The sequence below is a fragment of the Macrotis lagotis genome, chromosome 1 (genome assembly GCF_037893015.1).
Source record: "Macrotis lagotis isolate mMagLag1 chromosome 1, bilby.v1.9.chrom.fasta, whole genome shotgun sequence".
In the NCBI taxonomy this organism is placed as follows: Eukaryota; Metazoa; Chordata; class Mammalia; order Peramelemorphia; family Peramelidae; genus Macrotis; species Macrotis lagotis.
The window spans coordinates 65,009,472-65,032,638 of NC_133658.1; the positions used below are offsets into that span (position 1 = coordinate 65,009,472).

The 23,167-nt window shown below is 39.6% G+C and overlaps 1 protein-coding gene across 2 annotated transcripts in view; it reads right to left on the minus strand.

Moving 5' to 3' along the window:
* The window catches only part of CDH5 (cadherin 5), a 50,205-nt gene that overhangs the window by 15,585 nt on the left and 11,453 nt on the right, over positions 1–23,167 (minus strand). Inside the window, exons 1-3 of one of the 2 annotated variants that reach the window (XM_074203196.1) lie at positions 12,219–12,666; positions 6,000–6,227; positions 1,077–1,371 (exon numbers count right to left, since the gene is read on the minus strand). In XM_074203196.1, the coding sequence (XP_074059297.1) occupies positions 1,077–1,371; positions 6,000–6,206 (502 nt within the window). In that variant the 5' untranslated portion in view covers positions 6,207–6,227; positions 12,219–12,666. Of the gene's footprint in view, positions 1–1,076; positions 1,372–5,999; positions 6,228–12,218; positions 12,667–23,167 lie in introns of those variants that run through there. The other variant, XM_074203193.1, reaches the window with a different exon arrangement.

Sequence of the window (23,167 nt, forward strand, 5' to 3'; positions counted from 1 at the left end):
TCAAAGGGATAGGTAGGAGAGAAAAGAAGGGACTATATCAGACTAACTAAACTATGTTTTATTCTTCATTCTCGAAGGACATAACATCATGGAAGGTGAATGCCATGACAAGCATTGAATTGGATTTGAGTGAAGGGGTGCTGTACTATACTTTCTCCTCCAGAGCTATCTGGTTCCTGTGGTCAGATATGAGTCTGGGTGACTGGAGATAGCCCTGGATGTGATGCAATCAGGATTAAGTGACTTGCCCAGGGTCACACAGCTAATAGGGGTCAGAGGCTGGATTCAAATTTCCATTCTCCTGACTCCAAGGCCAGTGTTCTAACTACTGTTTGCTCACTCAGGTATCAGGGTTAAAAACAGACTCAGAGGTCCTGTGGGAGAAGTTCTTCCTCAACATCCTTGTCCTTTCTTTAGAAGGGTGCATTTCCAGTTGTCTCCATTTCTTTTATCAAAGCCTGCATCTGACTCATTTAATCTTATTTCTCAAAAACGTGTGTGGTTGTTTTCAACTTCCATTTTCTCATACTCCTTTCTTAATGGTATGAGGGCACAGGGCAGTTCTGGGAGCCACTTAGTTTTTAGTATTTTGTAACTAATTTCAATGATAGGATTACTAGGGACTCAGGGCTTCCATGTCCAATTGTTTGGGTCACAAGCTTAAACCTGCTATGCCTCTTAGTAGTCATATACATGTTCTCATTTTATTTGGAGATAGTCCCTAGTCCTCGCTAGACCTCCTGGGGGACATGGCAGAGGATTATCATCCAGTTTTGCCCAGGATTAGGGTTCAGGCTGTGGCTATAGCTAGAGGTTTGTGACCATGTTAAGATTAAGGTTCAGTTAAGGGGTTTGTCTGTGGCAAGGATTAGGGTTTAGACTCTGGTCAGAGTTGGGTAGGTTGAGATGGAAAGGCATATGGGGTAGGGGACAAGCCACAACCTTGGTTCCATTCCTATTGTACTATCAATATCTCCAACTGAAGGGCCCAGATGGCTGATGATATCCAGGTTGGTCCTGGCAGGACATGGACTTGCAGAGCAAGAGTTGTCCCACATTTATTGCAATGAACGTACCAACTGCTGACATCTCTGGCACTGAGCCATTGAAGACTCTCTGTGCAAATTCTGGGGCGTTATCATTTACATCATGAACTTTGATCGTGAAGTTGGAGGGTGGCTCGAGGTTCATGTTGGTATCTTTGTCCACAATATATGCAGTGAGGTAATATTCTGATTTCTTCTCCCGGTCCAATCTCTCAAAAGCATACACATCTCCAGTCTGTTCATTGACTCTAAAGAGTTTGCCTTTGCCGGCTTCTGGTCCTTTGAGAACATACCTGGCACTTCTGCTGTTCACACTTGATGTGATCTAAGGGGAAAAAAAAATCATTTATAATTGATGGGGGTTGGAGGAGGCATCTTCTCTTCCTCTGTACAAAGTGAGCACATTCTGTGTTTTCTTATCAGTGAACCTTTGTTCATGGTGTCTTCTATATCTGAAAAATTTCCCCTCTTTTCTACCCTCACTCTCCTCAACTTGGATGAGTTAAAAGACATATTGGAGTCAGAAAACCCGAGTGTGAACTCTCACCTACTTAACTAGCTTTGACCTTGACCTAGTCACTTAGCTTTTCTGGGATTCAATTTCCTCATTTGTAAGATAAGGGGTTGATCTTTTACAGCTCTAAAACCCATGACATAATTACTTTTTGTCATTCGAAACCCAACTCATGTACCACCTGCTTTTCCTGATCTGATTCTGTACAGAGGAAAGTGATCTTTTCCCCTCTTCTCAATTCCCACAGCCAGGGAGATTCACATTCTTTTTTGGAACCTAATCACCTTCCCATTCCCATTCCTATCCTCCCAGGAAAGAATGGACAGATAAAATATGGACACATTCTTGAAAAAGAAAACGTGTCAGGTTGACTGATGGTTCTTATTAAATATGTAGAGTCAATAGAGCTTTTTAATTAGAATATGCAAATTGGCTTTGGAGTCATAAAATAAATAGCCACAATACCACTAATGAAGAGACATCTACACCAAAGGCTTGGGGAATGCATTCTCCTGGAACTTCATCTCTCACTCCACAAAGAGTGACCATTGTGAATCTGAGCAAACAATATTTGGTAAATTGACTTGACGAATTATTAAATAGGAGAAGAAATAGGCCTATTCTACGTGGCCCCAGGGTGTATAGTTTGGAGAATGACTGGAAATCTCAGGGAGATGAATTTCAATTTGATGCAAGGAAACAGTTCCAATCCATTAGAGCTATCAAAATTAGAATAAAATGACACAGTCCTTGCCCTAAGAAGCTTGAAATCCAATTGGAGGATATAATTTATACAGGAAAAAAATAATACAAAAGATGTGGGACTCTAGGTCCATCAGACCTCTATTTGAATTTCACCTTTGACAAGTACCAGTTGTGTGACCTTGGGCAAGTCATTTAACTGAATAGACTGGACTATATTTGTGTCCTGGATCCTTTTTACAGTCTGGTGAAGTCTATGGTCCCCTTTTCAGAATAATATTTTTAATTTCATAAAAATTTAACTTCACAAAAGACATAGAATTTAAAAGGAAACCAATTATAATGAAACACAGTTATCAGAATATTAAAAAGAAAAAGTTCATGGATGGCAGGTTAAGAAGCCTTGCCTCAGATGATATCTGAAGCCTTTTTTTTTGTTCTACATCTGTAAGCTATGATCCTATCATGGGGCAAAGGAAACAGCCATAGGAATACTGGGGATGGTGTGAGGTGGAAGGGACCCAAGGGAGCAGCTATTTCTTAAGCCAAGCACTGCACTAACCTCATTTTATGAATTTCAACTAGAGAAAATGGAGAAGACGTCATGAAGGTGATGGTGCCCCAGCTGGGCCGTGAAGGCTGGTGCATCCTATTTAAAAAATCCATCCCATGAGTTCCATATGAGGTAATGTTCAGTCATCTGCAGCTTTGTTGCTCTACTAGGCCCACCCCAGCTAGTTGAAGAAACAGATTAGAAAGCCCTTGCCCATATGGTGTCCCACTCATGATACTAATTGCATTCTACCTCATTCTGCTGTGCCCCCCCCCACCTCTTCCTTAGCTTTGGCATCAGTGTAGGAATGGAGACAAAGCTTTTAACACCAAGCCTTTTGTTGGACAGGAGCTGAGCTCTCCTGAGGAGGAGAAGGAGGTTATAGTAATAATAATGATCATCCATTAAATTAGTGTAAGTTTGATATGAGTAAACAGAGTGATGTTACCCACCTCCATGAACCTAGTGTTGAAAGTGTAGTGTCTAGGTTGAGGGAAGTGACAACTATGTGCATTTTGTCTCAGTCTGATCTCTTTTGAAATAATGTACTCTTCCAAATGCTTCAAAAAGATCAGCTAGGTGACCCAGTGGATAGAAGTCTGGATCTGAGTCAGGAAGACTTATCTTCCTGAGTTCAAATATGGCCTTAGACATTTATTAGTTGTGTGACTGAGCAAGTCACTGAACTGTTTGCCTCAGTTTCCTCATCCATAAAATGAGCTGGAGAAAAGAAATGGTAAACCACTCCAGTATCTTTCCTAAGAAAACTTCAAATAGGATCACAAAGAGTTGGTCAGGACTAAACAACAACAAAAGATGATACCTTATTTTAGGGAGGATATAGACAAACTAGACAAAAGCAAAAAAAAAGTATTGTGAGGGTACTAGAGCTGATACCAAAGGAGGATTAATTGAAAGAAATATTTCAGAAATTTATAGCCTGGAGAGAAGACCTAAGGGAGACATGATCTCTTTCTACAAATATTTGAAAGGCTCTCATACTGGACCCTATAGGATGGAATTAGAAGCAATAGATAGGAATTACAGATTGGCCAATTTTACCTCTGTGTAATCATAGTGTGCATTTTATCTTTGTCCCATCTAAGGATCCAGGGATCCTGTGTTTCAAAGATCAGCTCTGCCTATAAGCTTTGGCTGATATAAAAAGAATCTAAAAGGTTAGGAGGGGCAGAAATGACATGAGGATGGACCTTGAGACAAAAAAAGGAAGTGAGATGGTCCCTGAGATGCAGAAAGAACCTGCTTTAGCCCCGAGACTTTTTTGTTATGAAGTCTATTTCTTTGGGCAGAAGCAGGTTTATGAGACAGATAATAAGGCAGGAGAGGCTGGAATTGTTGCCAGAGTTGAGCAGCCAATAGAGTAGACAACATGAAAGAAGGTCTAGTCTTTGAATCCAGATTTCTGGATTTTATTTCTGGTTTTATTTAGGAGAGAACCAGAAGCAGCTGATGCTCCACTGATTCCCTCAACTGATCGTCATTGACTCTACTGGAAGCTGTGAATGGGACCACACTGGAGAATGTTTGTTCATTAATGTTGGGATTGACTGATGAGGAATTTATGAACCTGAACGGAATCTGGGAATTCTTGGACTTGCAGTGTGCCTACAGACTGGTAAAAACTTGGAAGAGAAATAGGCACATATCCAGTGGGGTCTTTGTTTTAATGAATGTTGATTATATTTCCTGTATTTCTTTGGTCATGAGTGATGAAAGAAAAGTCACATTTGTGTAGTTGATTCCTTTTTGCCATATTCACGTGATTAAGGTTCATTGAAATATAACTGACCAAGATGGAGGGCAGAGTTCTCCAAGTTCAGAGGGGCTTGAGTCAAGATTTTTAACTGGATATATCCACATGGCCCATATCCCTAGACTAAAGGTAGTAGCAATAATAATCAAGGGAAGCTGGGATTAGGGGAAGCCATTCTAAAATAGCCAGGTTTTGTTTTCCTTGGGTACCTCCTGCTTTTGAGAGGATGCTCAACTGCCCAGGTAAGTGAGGAGACTCAGGTATCTGGGATTTCCTCATTGAAAGGGGTCATTTAACTGTCCCACAGAGCCCCCTGGTGGTTCAATAAGGAAAAAACTTCCTAAGAATGAGGTGGATCCCAAGGAGTGTTGGGTGGTCTGAGGAGAAATGTGGGGAAATCTGCATCATGGAGGTGTTTAAGCCGAGGATGAACTTGAAAGGTATGTTGCAAATGGGATTCCTGTTCAGATATAGATTGAACTAGAGGGCCTCTGAAATCCCTTCCAATTCTGAAAGTCTGTATTTTATAGAATTGGCCCAAATAGAATAGCTTCTGGAGAGATTCTCCTCAGACTTAGGCCTGGAAAATACTTTATAAATGGCCAGTGTAACAAAATGTGAAGAGTATTAGATACCTCAGAAGATGTGGATTCAAATTTTACCATCTTTTTGAGTTTGGAACAATTATAGCTTCCTGGACCTTAGTTTCCTCATTTGCAAAATAAGTAGATATGTCTAGATAACTTCCTTGGTCCCTTGCAACTCTAGGTAAATGATTCCCTCATTTTACAGAATAGGAAACTGAGACCAAAAAAGGAAACGTAACTTACCCAAAGTCACCCAATACATACATAGTTTCCCCCAAATCCTTCTTCCTCCAAACTTGAGGAGAGAGTAGTTTTATTTTTATACAAGGTGCCCTTAATGTTTATTGGATTATGTTGAGGTATTGGTCAGGATTTGAACCCAGGTCCTTTAATTTTGAGTGGTGATCTTTCTGCCTTGTCTTCTTTACTTATTCAAGGTTTATTCATTTATTTCAAAGCTCACTTCCTCCAGGAAACCCTCCTAGACCAGTTCAGTCCATGCCTGCCTACAACTGTTGGAGACACATACAATGCTGTAGTCATGGTTCACATCCTAATGGTGTCATTCTTGCCTCCCTTGACTGCAAGCCCCTCAAGAGCAGGGAACTCTGCAACATTCAATTGGGTAAATGATTACTACCCTGAGAAACTTTGTATCTTTATTTGTGATATAAAAGGGGTGGAGTCAATGATCACTTCTACTCTCAAACTATAATTCTCAACTATTTTTTCTATTTTTCCCAGGGGTGCTGGAAAAATTGTTTGCCTTGCTACAAAAGGTCATAGGTAGGACAGTCAGCCTGTGGAGGGGGAGATCCTTTACCTTGCCCACATGGTGAGGGAGTTTGCTTGTCATTTCCTCCTGGATATGCATTTGGTTCCAAATCCAGTCTCTCTTAAAACGTGGACGTACATCCTGGGACCCTGATTGGGGGAGTGCCTCAGGGAAGACCTCTGCCTCTGCAGAAGCTCTTATCACACTTCTGAAGGCTGCAGCAGCCAGGAAAATGATGAAGATCAGCTTCTCCATCTTCCTGTAATCTGCTCAAGTCTATAGAAAAAGGGAAGGACAATTAAGAACAATAAGCATTTTTACATATAGGTTTTATAATACACTTTATGAATATTATTTCATTTGATATTTATAACAATTCTGAGAGGTAGGCTCTATTACAGATGGGGAAATGGAGGCAAGAGAAGATTAGTGACTTACCCAGGGTCACACAGCTACTAAATGTCTGAGTTTGGATTTGAACTAGTCTACCTGAATCTATGCTTAGAATCCTATCCACTGAACCAGCTTGCTTGCTTATACACCCACACTGAGTCAACCTGCCTAAAAATGCTTCATTATTAAATTAATGTTAAATTTAAATTTTAAAATTAGAATTTAAGTTACTATCATAGATGAGAAGCTTTGTACTTGGTCCCGAAGGGGGAAAAGCTTTTTATATTTGTTTTTTCTACTCCCCACACTAGACAGTAAGTTTCTTGCAAACAGGGCCTCTGCCATATCTATGTTAAAAGAATAAGACAAGTACCAAAGCAAGGCTCAGGCAAAGTGAAGTGAGAAATTTGAGCAAAGAGGGAATATTTTTGTCTGAATAGTTCAGAGAATATTGAAGGTAGAGATTGTTATGTTCTTGTTTTTTAAATATCTCCAGGCCTAGTAAAATATCTTGCATGAAGTAGGCACTTAAAACATTTTTATTTTTATTGTTGAAAGGGTCCTGCAGCAAGGAAGAGAACACAGCTGATGGAGATGATGGGGAAACCTGTGTCAAACAAGGAGAAAGGAATGAGCAAAGAAAGGGAGACAGGGGAAGTAAGGATGATAATGGTGGATGGAGAGTGGTCCAAGAGTCGATATGAAGGGTATTAGTATGAATTAAGATTGGGAAGTCAGATCACAAAATGTAGACATGTGGATCCTGAATTCCAATTATACTTTAATTGGTAGAAGCCACAACTTTTCTATAATTATATGATTGCATATTTATGCGTAATTGCAGAAGATTTTTGAATGAGGAATGACACAGAGGGAAACCTTGAGTTATTGAATGATGGATGGATTGGATAAGAATGAAACTAGGAGCAAGGAGACATTTGAAAGTTTATTATTAAATTCTAGGTGAAATGAGAAAAAAGGCCTGAATTAGGGCGATGTCAGTAGGAATCAATGGGAGGGGACAGATGTGGGAGATATATAAGTAGTTATCACAGAACTTGGGAAAAGATAGAATCAAAGATCATTCCAAGGTTATATAATGTGGAGGACAGAAATGCCAATAACAGAAAATAGAAGGAGGAGTGATAATGGGGAAAGTGATTTTTAGAGCTGTAGGGGACCATTGAACAAAATTTAGGCATGAGAGGTCTTATTGATTGTGTGAACTCAGCTGTTTGTTCCCTTTTCTGGGTCTCAGTTTTCTCTGTTGTAAATGAGGGGCTCAAATCACTTGTGTCTAAGATTACTCCCATTTCTAATATTCTATATTCTAAAGCCCCTTAACATCATTTGGCTTTCATTTTCTACCTGAATAATTTTATTTTCCTTATACTGTGAATTTCTACAAAATGTGGCCCACATTTTGTTTCTGTCCCTTCTTTTTCCTTAAACTTGTGCATTCAATTTCCCTTCCCTTTTCCTACCAGAATTCAGGAAGTTAAAAGGGCATTTATTTTCTATTAACTCCAATAAGAGGCTCTGTCTAGGGAAATGATCCTGTACTTCTTGAAGTATGGTCAACAAAGGCCTCTGACCCAGGGATATGGAGAAGAAAGTTGAGAGGTGGCTACTTTGCTGAGGGAATTCAGCCTTGGGGATTATCTAGTGAGTGAAAGGTGGTGGTTCTGAAGGCTTTCTGCTACATCATACATTCTTCCCTCCATGTGGTGATATGCCATATCCCCATACATAAGTGCTTTCAAAAAAGAATCTTTTCTCCTCCATACTAAAGTGTTCCCAGTAGAAATGTTGTAATACCTCTCAGAAGTGTTCAATTGGGGACATCATATTATTAGTAAAAGGAATGGTAGAATTTCTGATTATCTATAAAAGGTTGGCAGGAGAATTTTTGGTGGGGAGAAGGGTCTTCTCAGTGTCCCTTAAATTACTCAGTGAAGACATTGCCTGTGGGCCCTTGTGGGAATCTTAAATAAAGAACAATATAGTTCCTGTAGGCTGTGACATCACATAATCCAAATCACCCTTTAAGAAACAAATATAACCCACTTTGGAAACTGGACAGTTTCCTACTCCCAAATTCTTTTTTCTTTCTCAGGATCCATCATAAAAGGATGGGCAATGAGGTAGACACTGTCACTATCAATTGACCTTTGGGCATGTGGCAGCTCTGGCTTACATCTAAATTTTTTAAATTGAGAGTTAGTTCTCCAGGAAGGTCACAGGAATTTTTTTTAAAGATTATAGGATCAAAGGACTTAGATCTGGGAGAGACTTTAGACATTACCAAGTCTAACCACCTCATTTTTCCATATGAGATCACTTTCACACATATAGATGAAGTGATTTACAAAATGTCACGCAGAGAGAAAGTAAATGACAGATTTGGGATACTACATTCTGGCCTTCAGACCCTAAGTCCAACTCTCTTTTGGTTATGACAGAGAACAGAGAGAGACAAATTTTGCATTGTCTACAGAGAGGAAGAAATCGTTTTCCTTCTTATTTATTACCCAGAGCAGAGAAGAAAAGCAGCTTCCATAGCTCCTTCTCTTCTCAGTTCTGAGCATTTTCACTGGCCAGCTGCCATATGACTGGAAGGCTCTCCCTCCTCCACACTTGACTCCTACCCTCTCTGGACCTTTAAATCCCATCTAAAATCCTACCTTCTACAGAAACCTTCCCCCACTTCTCCTTAATTTCAGTTCCTTCCCTCTCTTAATTATGTCTAATTTATCATCTATATAGTAGTTGACCTGTTGTCTCCCCCTTTAGATCATGAAGATAGAGAGACAGTCTTTTACTTCTTTTTTGTATATCCATTGTTAAGCATAAAAAGCTAGAAAGGACCTTAGAGGCTCTCATTCAACCTCCTCCTCTATAAGATGGGGAAACTATGACCTAAGAGAGGTTTGATGACATGCCTAGGGTCACATAGTAAATATCAGTGATGGAGTTGAACCTATGTCTTTCTGACTCCAAATTCAGCACTCTATCATTCTTCAGTGTTTAGGGCTTGGGGTGGGGTATTCAGTTAATTTTGACTAAAATATAGGAAATTTGAGTTACTCAAGTGTAGGGATTATCTCGTGCCTATTTTTGTATCCTTAGCCTGGTACTTTCTCATTTGTTGTTGTTCAGCTGTTTCATTTGTGTCTGACTCTTTATGAACTTATTTTGATGTTCCCATGGCAAAGATACTGAAGTGGCTTGCCACTGATTTCTCCAGTTCATTTTACAGAGGAGAAAACTGAGACCAACAGGGTTAAGTGACTTGCCCAGATCATATGGTAAGTGTCTGAGGCTAGATTTGAACTCAGCATTTTATATACTGTATCACCTCATGGTCCATAGAAATCACTTAAGAAATGTATGTTAATTCATTAATATGCAAATCTCTAAAGGCCTACAGTGGGAAGGAGAGATTCAATTTATTCTGCTTGGTCCTAGAGGATAAAGCATACTTTGCAGAGAGGATTTTGATCTAATGTAAGCAAAAAGTTTCTAAATAACAAAATGCTATATCATTGCATTTGGGGGTATCAGAGTAGTCACAGCTGGATACACCGTAATTTGTTTCAAACATTGGGATGCCATTTTGGTCTTCTCAGGTAACAAAAGATAAGACTCAACCAGCTGAGTTCAAATCTCTGATCTTTTATTTAGTACTTGGATGAACTTGGACAAATGTTCCTCATAGTGAAACTCAGTTTCCTCCCCTATAAATCGGAGTGGGGGGGGGTTCACTTGGGTTTCAAAGTTGGCTTCTTAGCTCTAAATTTTAGTCTGGCATTTCTTTATCTAAAAGTTAGAAATCTACTCTCAAGGCTTTTGAAATGAATTTCCACCTATTGTGCTGAGCAGTGGGTTGTTTAGTCATTTTCATTCATGTCTGACTCTCTGTGACCTCATATGGGATTTTCTTGGCAGAGATATTGGAGAGGCTTGCCATTTCCTTCTCCAGTTCATTTTACAGATGAGGAAACTTAGTCAAACATGGCGAAGAAGCTTGCCCAGTAAGTATCTGAGGCCAGATATGAATTCAGGGTTCTATGCAATATAGTGCCACTTAGGGTTGGACTAGATGATCTTCAAGGTTCCTTCAGTCTCTTGAGATTCTATGAAAAAAGAGTGAGACTGATGGAAGTCATCTGGTCCATCCCTTTGCATTTCAATAATCTTTTCCCCAACACAACAACTACTGCTCAGAAAATGAGATTGTTGGCTTTGTACAGTACCCCTCATTTAAATTCAAATCACTTGCATGCCATGACATCCCTTCCCTGATGTCATGGTCTTCTTTGAGAATGAAGGACCAATAATAACAGCAGCAACAATTTCCCTCTATTATATGATTTTTTTTTAGGTTTTTTTGCAAGGTAATGGGGTTAAGTGGCTTGCCCAAGGCCACACAGCTAGGTAATTATTAAGTGTCTGAGGTCAGATTTGAACTCAGGTACTCCTGACTCCAGGGCTGGTGCTCTATCCACTGTGCCACCTAGCTGCCATAGACAGTTACTATTTAACCCTGGGGAAGACACTTTATTTCTCTGGAACCCAGTTTCCTCAGCTGTAAAATGACTGGGTGAGAATCTATGGACTCTGGGTTCCATTCCAAGCATAAATCTATAGTGTTGGTTTCTCCAACAGAATGTAAGCTTGATGACAAAGACTGTTTCACATTTCTCTTTGTATCCTCAGTGGTTAACACATGGTAGTCACTTAATAAATGATTGTTGATTGGTTAATATCGTGCTTATCAGATGTGTAAATGATGAAGAGTTGCCAGAGATAGATAAAGCTTTGAACAAAAGAGGCACTCTATCCACTGCGCCACCTAGCTGCATTCTTATTTCATTTGATTTTTTCATGGTATCCTAATAAAGTGGGATGGTTGGGATTTATTCTCTCATTTTAAAATAATATTTTATTTTTTCCCCAAATTATGTTAAAACAATTTTTAAAAACATTTAAAAATGTTTTGAGTTACAAATCTATCCCTCCTTCCCTCCCTCCTACTCCCTGAGATGGTAAGCAATCACATATAGTTTATAAACGTACAAACATGTAAAACATTTCCATATTAGTAATTTTGTACAGGAAGACTTGAATAAAAAAGAATGAAAGAAAGTAAAAAATAGCATGCTTCAGTTTGTATTCAGACAATATCAGTTCTTTATAATCATTCATTGGATTGCAGATATTCTCTCCATTTTACAAATAAAAGTTAACCTCTAATTTGCTTTGTAAACCCAAGTCTTTGTAGCTCTGTTCTCCTTAATTTGGTGACTGGTCAGATGCACATCGTTTCAGATTATCTGGACACCAGTGACAGAAGGGAATTTGGGACATTAAGCATCCTTTCCAGCAATAAGATTCTGTGTTCTAAGATTCTAACATGCATTCTATGTTCTAAGATTCTTTCTAGTTCTGAAATTCTGTATTTTAAGGCCCCTTTCTGCTTTGACATTTTCTGTTCTAAGTTCCTTCTAACTCTGACATTCTTTGTTCTAAGACCTCTTCTAGCTCTGTTCAAATATTGTATCCTCAAGACTCCTTCCTGCTCTGACATTCTATAGTCTAAGAGTCCATGTATGAAGGCCCCTCCAAGCTCTAATTTCCTAAGAACAGCTGGATTAATAAATCTTCTTAATGCACAGAATGATCACACTGGTAGCCTTGGCCTCCTTAGCTCAAGCACCCGCCCTTATCCTAAACAGCCTGGATGAATTCATTGACCCAGGGGATAGCCACTGAAGGTTCCTGAATTGTGTTGAAGGAAGAGTACTTGGGAAGTCTCTACCTCTGCCTATGGCTACCATTGTCAAAATCACTCAAAAGACAAGTCTTTCCTACCTTGGCCAGATGGTCTGTGTGAGGGGCAGCCAAGCACCAGCACTGTTCCAAAGAAAAGTGGCTTCATGTGGGAGGAAGTTCTGAGAAAGGGTAAAGAGCTGAAGTAGGAGATCTCAGACCTTCTGCTAACTGAGGAAATTCTGTGAACTCTAGTAATACTATTACATTTGAATGACTGGCACCAAACTGGCTGCAGGAAGAGCTGACCATGTCAATGGTTTTCTGAAGAAACATTGGCTCTTCTTCCCAGGGAGTGAACTGTGTTTTGGGTCTGGGTGACTAGAACAAGACCTCATTTGGGATCTTGGGCAAGTTCCTTTGCATTAAGGAATCTTCCTTTCCCTATCTGTAAGATGAGATAGTTGGACTAAAGCTCAAAGAACCTTCTTAGCCCTCAGTCCATTATCTAAATGGATAAAGCTCTGAGAGTAACAGTAATGACTTACATTTACATAAAACTTTTTGGTTAAAAAGTGCTTTGTACATAATGAATCATTTAATTCTCTCTACAATCCTCCAAGATGTAGGTACAACTGCAGAGAACCTGACTTTCAGGTAGTTTAAAACCCAGGTGCCCTGATTCCAGATGCAATGGTCTTGCCAATATATGTCAGTGATTAGAACACTGAACCTTGAGCCAGAAAGACCAGAGTTCAAATCATGTCTCACACACTTACTGCTTGTGTGACACTGGGCAGATCACTTACCTTCTGTCTGCCTCAGTTTCCTCATCTGTAAAATGGTGATAATAAACACACTGATCTGCCAAAGTTGTGAGGATCAAATGAGATAATTTAAAACACATTGTTCTATAAATGCTATTATTGTGGTTATATGGTTACATATGGCATGCAGCTACAAATGTGGTTATGATTATCATTAATCTGGCATGGCAGGGGATAATTAGGGGTAAGAGAAAATTTTAGGGGACAATAAGGAAGTGGAAGTCCCAGATCAGATACCCTCTCTGGGTCCAATGTTCTTTCTGCTATGGACGTAAAAATCCCAGAATTATGGAATTTGAAAGGTAAAGAGAAACTTAGTGGACGTTGAGTCCCACCCATATCCCAAAGGAATACTCAAAAAATCATTGTCTGACCTCTGCCTGAAAATCTCCAATGAGTGTGTGTTGGGGATTCTTTATTTATTCTTTGGGTTTGAGCTACTTTCTGTTAGGTGTGGGGTACTTGGAGGGATTGAGGAGAAAAATGAAAAAAAAACTAATGGAAATGAATCTGGAAAATGTCACATGAAAGATTCATGGCCCCAGTGAGGACTGCTTGCCCTTGGTATGTTTTGAAGACTTTCCCACTGTGAGATGGCCCTTTTCTTTTCCCTCTCTGGCACTCTTCCTTCCTCCCTCCCTCTGCAAGGGATTTTGGACTGTAGCACGAAAATACTCACATTTCAGTAATGTTTTAAGGTTTATGATTTACAAATCACTTTCTTCACAACTCTTTGAGGTATTCCTTAATTCTCCTGTGGGGCAACTAGGTGACTTGGGGAGAGTGTGCTAGACCTGGAGCCAGGAAGACCTGAGTTCAAATCCAGCCTCAGACATTTACTAGCTGTGTGACCCTGGGCAAGTCACTTAACTTCTGTTTTACTCAGTTTCCTCATTTGTAAAATGGAGATAAAAATAGCACCTAACCACCCCAGGAATGGTGTAAGGATCAATAAGAATATCATTATAAAGCATTATATAGTAAGCACTATATAAAATGTTAGCTATTATTATGGGATTTTAAGGGTTGCAAAGGACTTCTGAGGTGTCATAACTGTTGACATATTATAGATGAGGAAATTGAGGCAAACGGGGTTAGTGACTTGCCCAGGATCATGCAACTTCTGAATGTCTGAGGCAGGATTTGAATTGAGGTCTTCCTAATTCCAGTTTCAACATTCTAATCACACCCCCCCCTAGAAGCTGCATATCATAAATTGATCAAAATTCCTTCCATCTTGGTAAACTGAGCAAAGTAACCTCCATGTTGTGTCAAGCATTATTGTTGTTTGTCCTTCATTCTTGAAGAATATCATGATATCAGGGAGGTGATAGCTTGACATGAGCATGAATTGGTTTTGACTGAAAGGGTGCTGTGCTAAGTCACTGGCCTCAATTTCTCTTCAGGAACCATATGAGTCCAGTGGCCAGATTAAGGATCAAGAGATTGGGTATGAAGTAATCAGGGTTCAGTGACTTGCCCATGGTCATCCAGCTAGTAAATGTCAAGTATCTGAGGTCAAATTTGAACTCAAATCTTCCTGATTCCAGGGCTCGTGCTCTATCCATTACTCTACCTAGCTGCCCTAGGTTCAGTTAATGCTAAGCATTAGCTCACCAATTAAAGGACCTACCTGCCATGCTAACCACTCCAGTGACCCCACCACAAGAATATACTGTATGATAATGTTTGTTCAGGTAGACTTCAAAGATTCCCTAGTTTCAGTAATCCACTACCTTCACTAATCAGTCAGCTCTTGCAACATCCTCTCCCATCCCCCTTTGCCTGAAGTCTTCCCCTTCCTTTGTGATTGGTCCCTTTGTTCCTTCAGAGAATCTTTGCCCATGTGGATGGGGGTAGGGGAACTCCTTTTCTGGAGAACTCAACAAGCCCCAAGACAATTTTAATACCCTAGGGACTCTTCATTCCTGTGTCACCCATACAGCAAAATGAAAAAACTGAGGACAACAAAAGGAAGTGATTTCTCCAGGAAGTAGTAAGATAAGAATGTGAACTCAAGTCTTCTGACTTCAAGCCCAGAGATGCAGAGATAGGTTCTAGGGAATAATCAACTAAGATTAATAGAAAAGCAAATTTTTATTGTTGAGAGGGCATCTCTGCCCACCACTGGCTCAAATTTGGCATATCCAGACCTGAACTCATGCTTTTCCCCTAAACCAGCCCCCTTTACAGCCTCATTTTGTCCATCTGTTGATGACACCACCATCTTCCTAATCACTCAGACTCAGAAACCTCAAAATCAACTTTGACTGACCTACTTCCTCAAATTCCTTCCCATTTCTCCCTACCCTCAACAACATTGCCAAATCATGTCATTTTTTGTCTCCTTGACACATATCTGGGATCTATTTCTTCCTTTTGGCTCATGTGGCCACCACCGTAGGTCAGATTCTGGTGAAAAATAATTCATTTGGACCCCTGCTCTATTCTGCTCAGTATTAATAAATATGCTTTCATTACCTAGGGGTAATGATTACAATTTTTGTATATTAGACCCTAGAACTGGGGCTACATATTATAAATTCACTTGCTTAATCATAGGAAGATAACTACAGGTCCTCCACCCTTGTTTTTCTTTGTCATGTCGACCAAACCCAGTGTAACAGAGGTGACTCAATTACATGGAAAGTCCCCCAATTTATTTTTTGTACCTCTGGATCGCTCCTATTCAACATGAACAGGTGACTATCTTATGATTGCTTAGTCAGTGGAGAGGCTCCCTCCAACTTGAGACCCTCTGATGGAGGTACCATTTCTGATGCATTATTTTTGACTAGTGAAGCAAGGTCTATTAAACAATGGGACTGTGCTTTGTATAGCCCTTTTCGAATATTTGGGAATCAAATCTGGTTTAAAAACCTTATAAAAATAAGATCTGGAAGAAGGGGGTATCTCAGATCATGAGGAAGATCTGAGGTCCATATTATTAGAGGAGATCATGAACTCTTTAATAAAAAGTGTCGTTGGCTCAGAGCTCTGCCTTAGACTTTTAACATAGGTTAGACAATTTTAATTCCCACATCCTCATGGCTTTTGGTCATTGTAATATCTTCCTAATTAATTGGTCTCTCCCTGCCTTTCTCTTCTCCACATAACTGCCCCTGAGTCAATCTAAGATAGATCTGTGTCACTTTCTGTCTTAAGTGACTCCCTAGGACCTCTAAGGTTCTCTGTTCTACATTTTAAAGCCTTTCATATCTCTGGTCTTCATTGCCTTTTCCACCCTTATTACACATGCTATCTCTTCATTCATTGGGTTCTAGGTAAACTCTGTTCCTTTTTCTCAAGGCTCATGATTCTTTCTCTGGATCCTCCAAATTTCTGGTATCTTCCACCATTACTTGGTACAGATTTGGTATCCATTACTGTATGTACAGGCTGTCTCCCCCAGAGACAGTAAACTCCTTGAGGGCAAGGGTTGTATTTTCTTTTATCTCTGCATATAGATGTCTAATAAATGTATATTGATTGGATGATGGATTACCCTGGATGAAAGCTAAGGAAGGTTTCTTGAGAACAATTACTTAGTTTCTGAGTTCTATGGGAATGTTTATCTGGTCTTATGCATACTTAGAAATTACCTATGAATTGTAATTTTGAGAACAGGATGGACATGCCTTGTGATTCCATGTCTTTCTTTTTCCATCATATTTGTGCATAAAAGGAAAGTGCTCCCTCACTATTGTTGTCTTTATACATAGGGGACAGAGTGAGATGTTACATGCAAAGGGAAAGTGCTTTGAGGGATCTGATGTCCATCAACAAACAATGATAATGACAGTTTACATCTATTCTTTGGTATTTTTGAGGAAGTTAGTGATGGTTTTGTTATTTCTGTTTTATAGAAGAGAAAACAGATAAAGAGAAATGACAGAATCATAGCTGGTCTCATTGCTCATAAATGTTCTAATCCATTTTTTTTAATTATTTGTTTTTTGCAAGGTAATGGGGTTAAGTGATTTGCCCAAGGTCACACAGTAAGGTAATTATTAAGTGTCTGAAGTCAGATTTGAACTCATGTCCTCCTGACCCAGGGCCAGTGCTCTATCCACTGCACCACCTACCTGCTCCATAGGATATGGTTTTTAATCTCAGTTCAGATTTAAATCCAGAGTACTTTCCATTGTGAATCATTGCCTACCAATTACTGACACATTAAATTTCACCTCCGCTGATCCTTTTATTTTCAAGTGGTATGTTCCTTCATTATCAGCCTCATCAACACATCTAACCATCAACACATAACAGGAATACTGCTTGGCAAGAACAAATAACCAAGAGATTCAATCTGTAATTTCTGAGCATAATTTTCCCTTTGATAAACTCACAGATTTGATGTGTTAATGTTCCCCTGACTTGGGCAAGAGACAGCAGCTAGATCAGGATTATTGTTAGATCATTGATTATTGTTGAGCATTAACTGGCAAAAAGGATTTGGTTTTGACCAAATAGAGAAAATCCTTCACATGTTCATTGTGTCAATGCTTTTGTCCATTCAGTACTTTGTGTCTAAGACCAGGGACTAAAACAGAAGAGAATTTATTCTGAGATCCAACATCTTTGCCTGTTTTTGGCTTTTGTTTCACCATTAGCTCTGTTTGAGTCTCTTTGCATACACAGATCTCACCCATAATTTGTTCCCCATATTAGTGATTTTAGGAAAGGAGAGTCAGTCAATATTTATTGGATCAGGCAATGTACTAGCTGTTGGAAATACAAAAAGAGATAAAAGACAGTCTCTGCCATCAAGCGTCTTACAATACATTAAGTGAATATCCTACTGGAATCTCTCTTTGGATTTTGTCTCCCCTGATCCTTAACTATGAAAGGCAGTTTGAAGAGAGATGCCATTTAGGGAAGAGTATGTGGGTCTTTAGTGAAAGGGAAACATGACCTCTGCTTAGGCTTGGAGCTTTGGCATTAAGATAAATAATTTTTCTGGAGGAAGGACAACCAACCTGATGGGAAATTCACTGTCCTTTATGTTTTCCCCTTCCCCTTTCCTTATGTTTCCATGACCAATCATGTTGTTCCCATCTGTGTGAATGCTACTCCTTCTTCCTCTCTGGTTCTTTACTTTCTACTATTCAGTCTCACTGCCTCCAAGAAGTTCACCCTGACCATCCTAGCCCACAATGATCTCCTAGGATCATTGATGTGCAGATGTCAGAGCTGAAAGGCATCTTAGAACAGAGGATGTTAGAATAGAGAATAGAGAATGTTAAGGCTGGGAGGGAACTTAGAACATAAGATGATAGACTAGAGAATGAAGAATATTTGAACTGGGAGGGGTCTTAGAACATAGAATATTAAAATAGAGATTGTAGAATGTTAGAGCTGAGAGGAAACCTAGACCATAAGATGGTAGAGAATCAAGAATGCTAGAGCTTGGAGGAGACTTAGCACATCGAATGCCAAAATAGAGAGTTTAGAATGTTAGAGCTGGGAAGGAACCTAACAGAGGCTGTTAGAATCTTGCTCCCTCTGTCTCTCTCTTTCTCTGCCCCTGTTTCTTTCACTGTTTCTCTGTCTCCCTCTGTCTCTGTTTCTCTCTGTTTCTCTGTCTCTCTTTCTCTCTGTCTCTGTCTCTTTGTCTCTGTCTCTGTCTCTCTCTGTCTCTCTGTCTTCTCTCTCTCTCTGTCTCTCTCTCTCTCTCTCTCTCTCTCTCTCTCTCTCTCTCTCTCTCTCCTTCCTTTCCTCTGTTTTTCTCCCCAAATTGCCTTCTATTATAAGTTTCTCATCAATTATTTTATCCCCTCCTAGGGATGTGGCTATTAAAAGTTTTGTTTTCTTATTGCAGAGTCTTGTGGATAGTAGGTGTTTAATTGAAGTGAAATGAATATATGTTATTCTAGGGTAAGAAGCTTCTAGTGTTTAGAATTGGAAGAGACTTCAGCCATTTTCTTTTACAGATTAGGGAACTGCTGCACCCATAAGTGATCATACTTGCCTAAACTCAGATTGGTTGTAATGACAGAGCTGGCCTTCCTGCCCCAGTTCTTTCACTCCTAATGCTCTGACACCTATTGCCTCCTCAACTCAAGAATCCTCAAATCTCAACTTGCGGGACCTTTAGAGGTCAGCTATCCCTCCCCTTCTTGATGCAAGAATTCCTTTAACAGTATCCCCAACACATGCTCATTTAGCCCCTGCTTGGATCCCTTCAGTGAAGAGGTATTAACTGCTCCATGAAGTAGCCCACTATATCTTCTAAAAATTCTATTCACTCTCAGATTCTTGCTTGCCTTGGTCTGGAATCTCCATCCCCATAACTTTCACCCATTCAGTCTCATTTTCCTAGTACCCCCCTTCTTTCCTTTACAGCACATTGCTTCCATGCTCCCACAAAGACAAAAGCAAACAAATACACACCGATTGTGAATGCACACTGTCTTCTCTACAGCAGTCAAGCGACAGCAAAGTTCTAATCAACTCAGCGGCTGCCCCTTCCATCTTAATTAAAGGCAAGAAGCAGATTGTTGAAGTTGATGGTTGAAACTAAAGTATGAAGACAGATGCTTCCCAGGGAGAAGGGTCAGTACTCAGATGGAGGGGAGGTTATTAATTTTGGCAGAACCAAAGGAATGATCTCACATGGGAGTACACACCCCGCTATCTTCCCCAGACCTCCAAGACCAGCTGTGGTCTTCTCTCTTCCCATTTCTCATTGGACTCTGGACTCTCCCCATGGAGATCCCCTCCAAGAACCCCACTGTACTGGGATTTCCAGGTTTAGGAGTTAGGAGGCCACGAGAAGAGATAACAGAATTGTGTTTCTTTTGTGGACTGGGGTGGTGAGAGGTGAGGGACCTCAACCACTCCCCACTGCCCACTTCCTCTAGTCTCTGATGAGTAGTTACACTTGCAATCACTCCCATTCCCAACAACACTTGGAGGCCAACAAAGCACAGTGCTTGCAAGAAGCCTGTGAAGTGCATGGTGCAGTTTTAGGAGCCTTGTTGGATAAGGAACTTCTGACCCAGGAAAGGAATCTTGCCAAGTCACATAGTTGGTGAATGGCAGAGTCAGAAATGGATCCTCCACCTTTAAGGATCCCCTGTCTCTAAAGGATTCTTCTGATGGTACCATGTGGGCAGAGAAGAGAGATGTTTTTGAGGAGGCTGTATTTTAGGCATTTTGTAAACTTTAAAGCTTCACATAAATGGGAGTTTGCTATCATTATTATGAATATTCCTCCTTACTATGGGTGGGCGCTGAGCCCTAGGGGCTGTATTAATAGATTACTTTTCCAGGTCCATTAAGGTCAGATTTCTCATTTTCCTTCCTTCATCTTCCTTTTTCATAGACAGAATCCTAGAATTAGTCTAACTTATAATTGAGTTACTTAAACATCCCTACCAAATGGTCATCTAGCCTATTCTTAACAATATCCAATGATGGGGATTTTTTTATCTTCTGAAGGTGTTCTAATTTGGGGTCACTCTGATAATGGCCTGATTGGGTCAGAGCTATAACTAGAGGTAGATAAGTGATACTACCCTAGAGCACCAAAATCTAGAGGGTACTAACAGTATTTGCATTTCCTTCAGCATCATAGAGAAAACCCATTTTATTATCTAATTGTAAAAATAATTAGTTTTATAAATTCGTTTTTTGCTTGTTCTCTCTCTTTCCTCCCCTTTGTGGTAGTGGTGGTAGGGGATACAACCTAAGAGGTAGTGGTTTCCCCAGAAGCAACATTGGGCAATTCTTTTGCAAGGTCTTTTGCCTTTGGAGGTCATTGCCCCAGGGTATTTGTTTCCTTGCTTTGGGCTGGTATACTGGGGTCTCTCTTCTTATCAGGTTTTATGACATTAGATCTCTTATTTAGTCTCTCATAAAAAGTAGATTTGCAAGTATGCATCTGGCTCCTTGCCACTTGCCCTTAATGTGTTCAGTGTTCAGTTGCTGACCCCAGAGTCAGGAAGACATGGGTTAAGACTGGTCTCAGAAATTTATTAACTGTGTATTCTTGGGCAAGTCATTTAATTTCTGCCTACCTCAGTTTCCTCAAATGTAAAATGTAACTTGAAGCACTGTTGTGAAGATCAAATCAGATAATATATATAAAAGGTGCTTAGCACAGTATTTGACCCATAGGTACCATCTTTAACTATATCTACACACACATATGATATATATTTATATACAATTTGTATTTGTATATGGATATGTCATATATCTATATGTATATATAAAATATAGTAGGTGCTATATTTAGTAGGTGATATATATATATATATAGATATATATATATATAGTAGGTTATATAATCATATATGTATGTGTGTATACATAGACCTGCACACACACACAGACACACAGACACAGACACACAGACACACACAGACACACACAGACACACAGACACACACACACACACACACACACACGTAATGCCTTTTTCCTGGATGCCAAAATTTTTAGCTATACCTCTGGACCTAATTTTTAGAACATTTCTTCTTATGCCAAATCAAAATTTGCTTTCTCATAGCTGTACTCTACCCTTAATAAATATGTTATCCTCTTAGACAACTCTCTGAGATGGTAATTTGTAGGAAAACTCCCTATCTGTATTGGTAAGAGGGAGCTTCCTTATGGGGATTTTCTTACGTTAAAGAATACAGGTTTAGACCAAGTTGAAGGTCATTACTATTATTTTTTTTCTGGGCCTAATCAAAACAAGTTTAATCTTTCCTCCCTGAAAGTCCCTCAGATACTTGAAGATGTCTCTTATGGTCCCCTAGAGCATCTCTTCTTCCTTCTGCTATTTAATGACATAATCCTAGAACTCTCCTCTAATCATTCTCTAGCTTGTGAATGTCTGTTCCTAAATGTGGCAGAAGTGAACACAGGTCCTTTTTGATTTGCCCTGGGTAGGGGTATCTGGAGAATTAATGCTATTCTATAACTTTCAATTATCCATTTTGCAGCCTTAGTCTACCTGTTAGCTTTCCTTTTGACTCACATGATTTCTTTCCTTCACTCTGTTGACAAGATTAAACTACATAATTGAAGTTTTTGTTTCCCTCTCTCTTTCTCTTTCTTTTTCTATTTTTCATTCTCTCTCTGTCTCTGTCTCTGTCTCTCTCTCTGTCTCTGTCTCTGTCTCTCTCTCTCTCTCTCCTTCTCTCTGTTTCTTTGTCTCTTGGGAGTCTGTTTTGACCAGTCAATCAGAAATAGAACAATTGGTATGTTTGGTCCTCCTCCTTTGGCAGCTGGGAAGGAGTCCACCCAATCTAATTTTGGTTTCTCATGCTAGGCTGTTCAGTCATACAAGGGCAGGAGAGTCAGGAAAGGTATGCAAAGGAAGAAGGAATCCTTTCACTATCCATTTCCATCACCATTCAGGATTATATTCTACAATGTTTGTCCATTTGTTCATTCCAGGACTATATTCAACAATGGAATGCATTGGATCTGAAGCCCAGAGAGCTGTGTTTCAATTCTGTCACTTAACTTCTGAAACAAGTGAACCATGTATCTCCTTGAGCTGAGTGCTGTCTCCCTTGCCCAGAATGCTCTTTCTTTATTTCTGCCTCTTATTATTTCTGATTCCTTCAAATCTCAACTTAAGCACTACTCCTTCTAGAGCAAGGCTTCTTAACTTTTTTGTAGTCTCCTTTGGAGATCTAGTAAAGCCTATGGATGCCCCCTTTCAGAATGACGGCTTTAAACTCATAAAATAAATTATATAGGATTACAAAGGAAATTAATTATATGGGGAATTAGAGATGTAATTTTTTTTCCCATTCAAGATGATGGTTCTCAGATTAAGAACTACTGATTCCCTGATTCCTTTCCTCCATGTCTCAACTACTCAAACTCCCTTAATTTACTGAGTATTTTACTTTGTTCATATTGTGCTTCTACTTAGACAAGAAGATGTTTATCTTGATAGAATGGAAGTTCCTTGAGGGCAAATGCTATTTCATTTTTGTTTATCTCTCAGGTGCCTAGCAAAATGTAGGCACATGGTAAACACAATGAATACTTGCTGATTGACTGATTCATTGATATAAAATGGGAGAATGCCAACACATGCTTTGCTTCCTTCACAAAGATGTCAAAAATTTTTTGTAAACCTTAAAGTACTGCAGACTTGTTTCTATGAATAATAATAACCCAGGCTTAGCTCAAAGATTAGCTTGACTCCAGGAAGCCTTCTCTGACACTCTAGGCTCCCATCACCTCCCTCTTTGC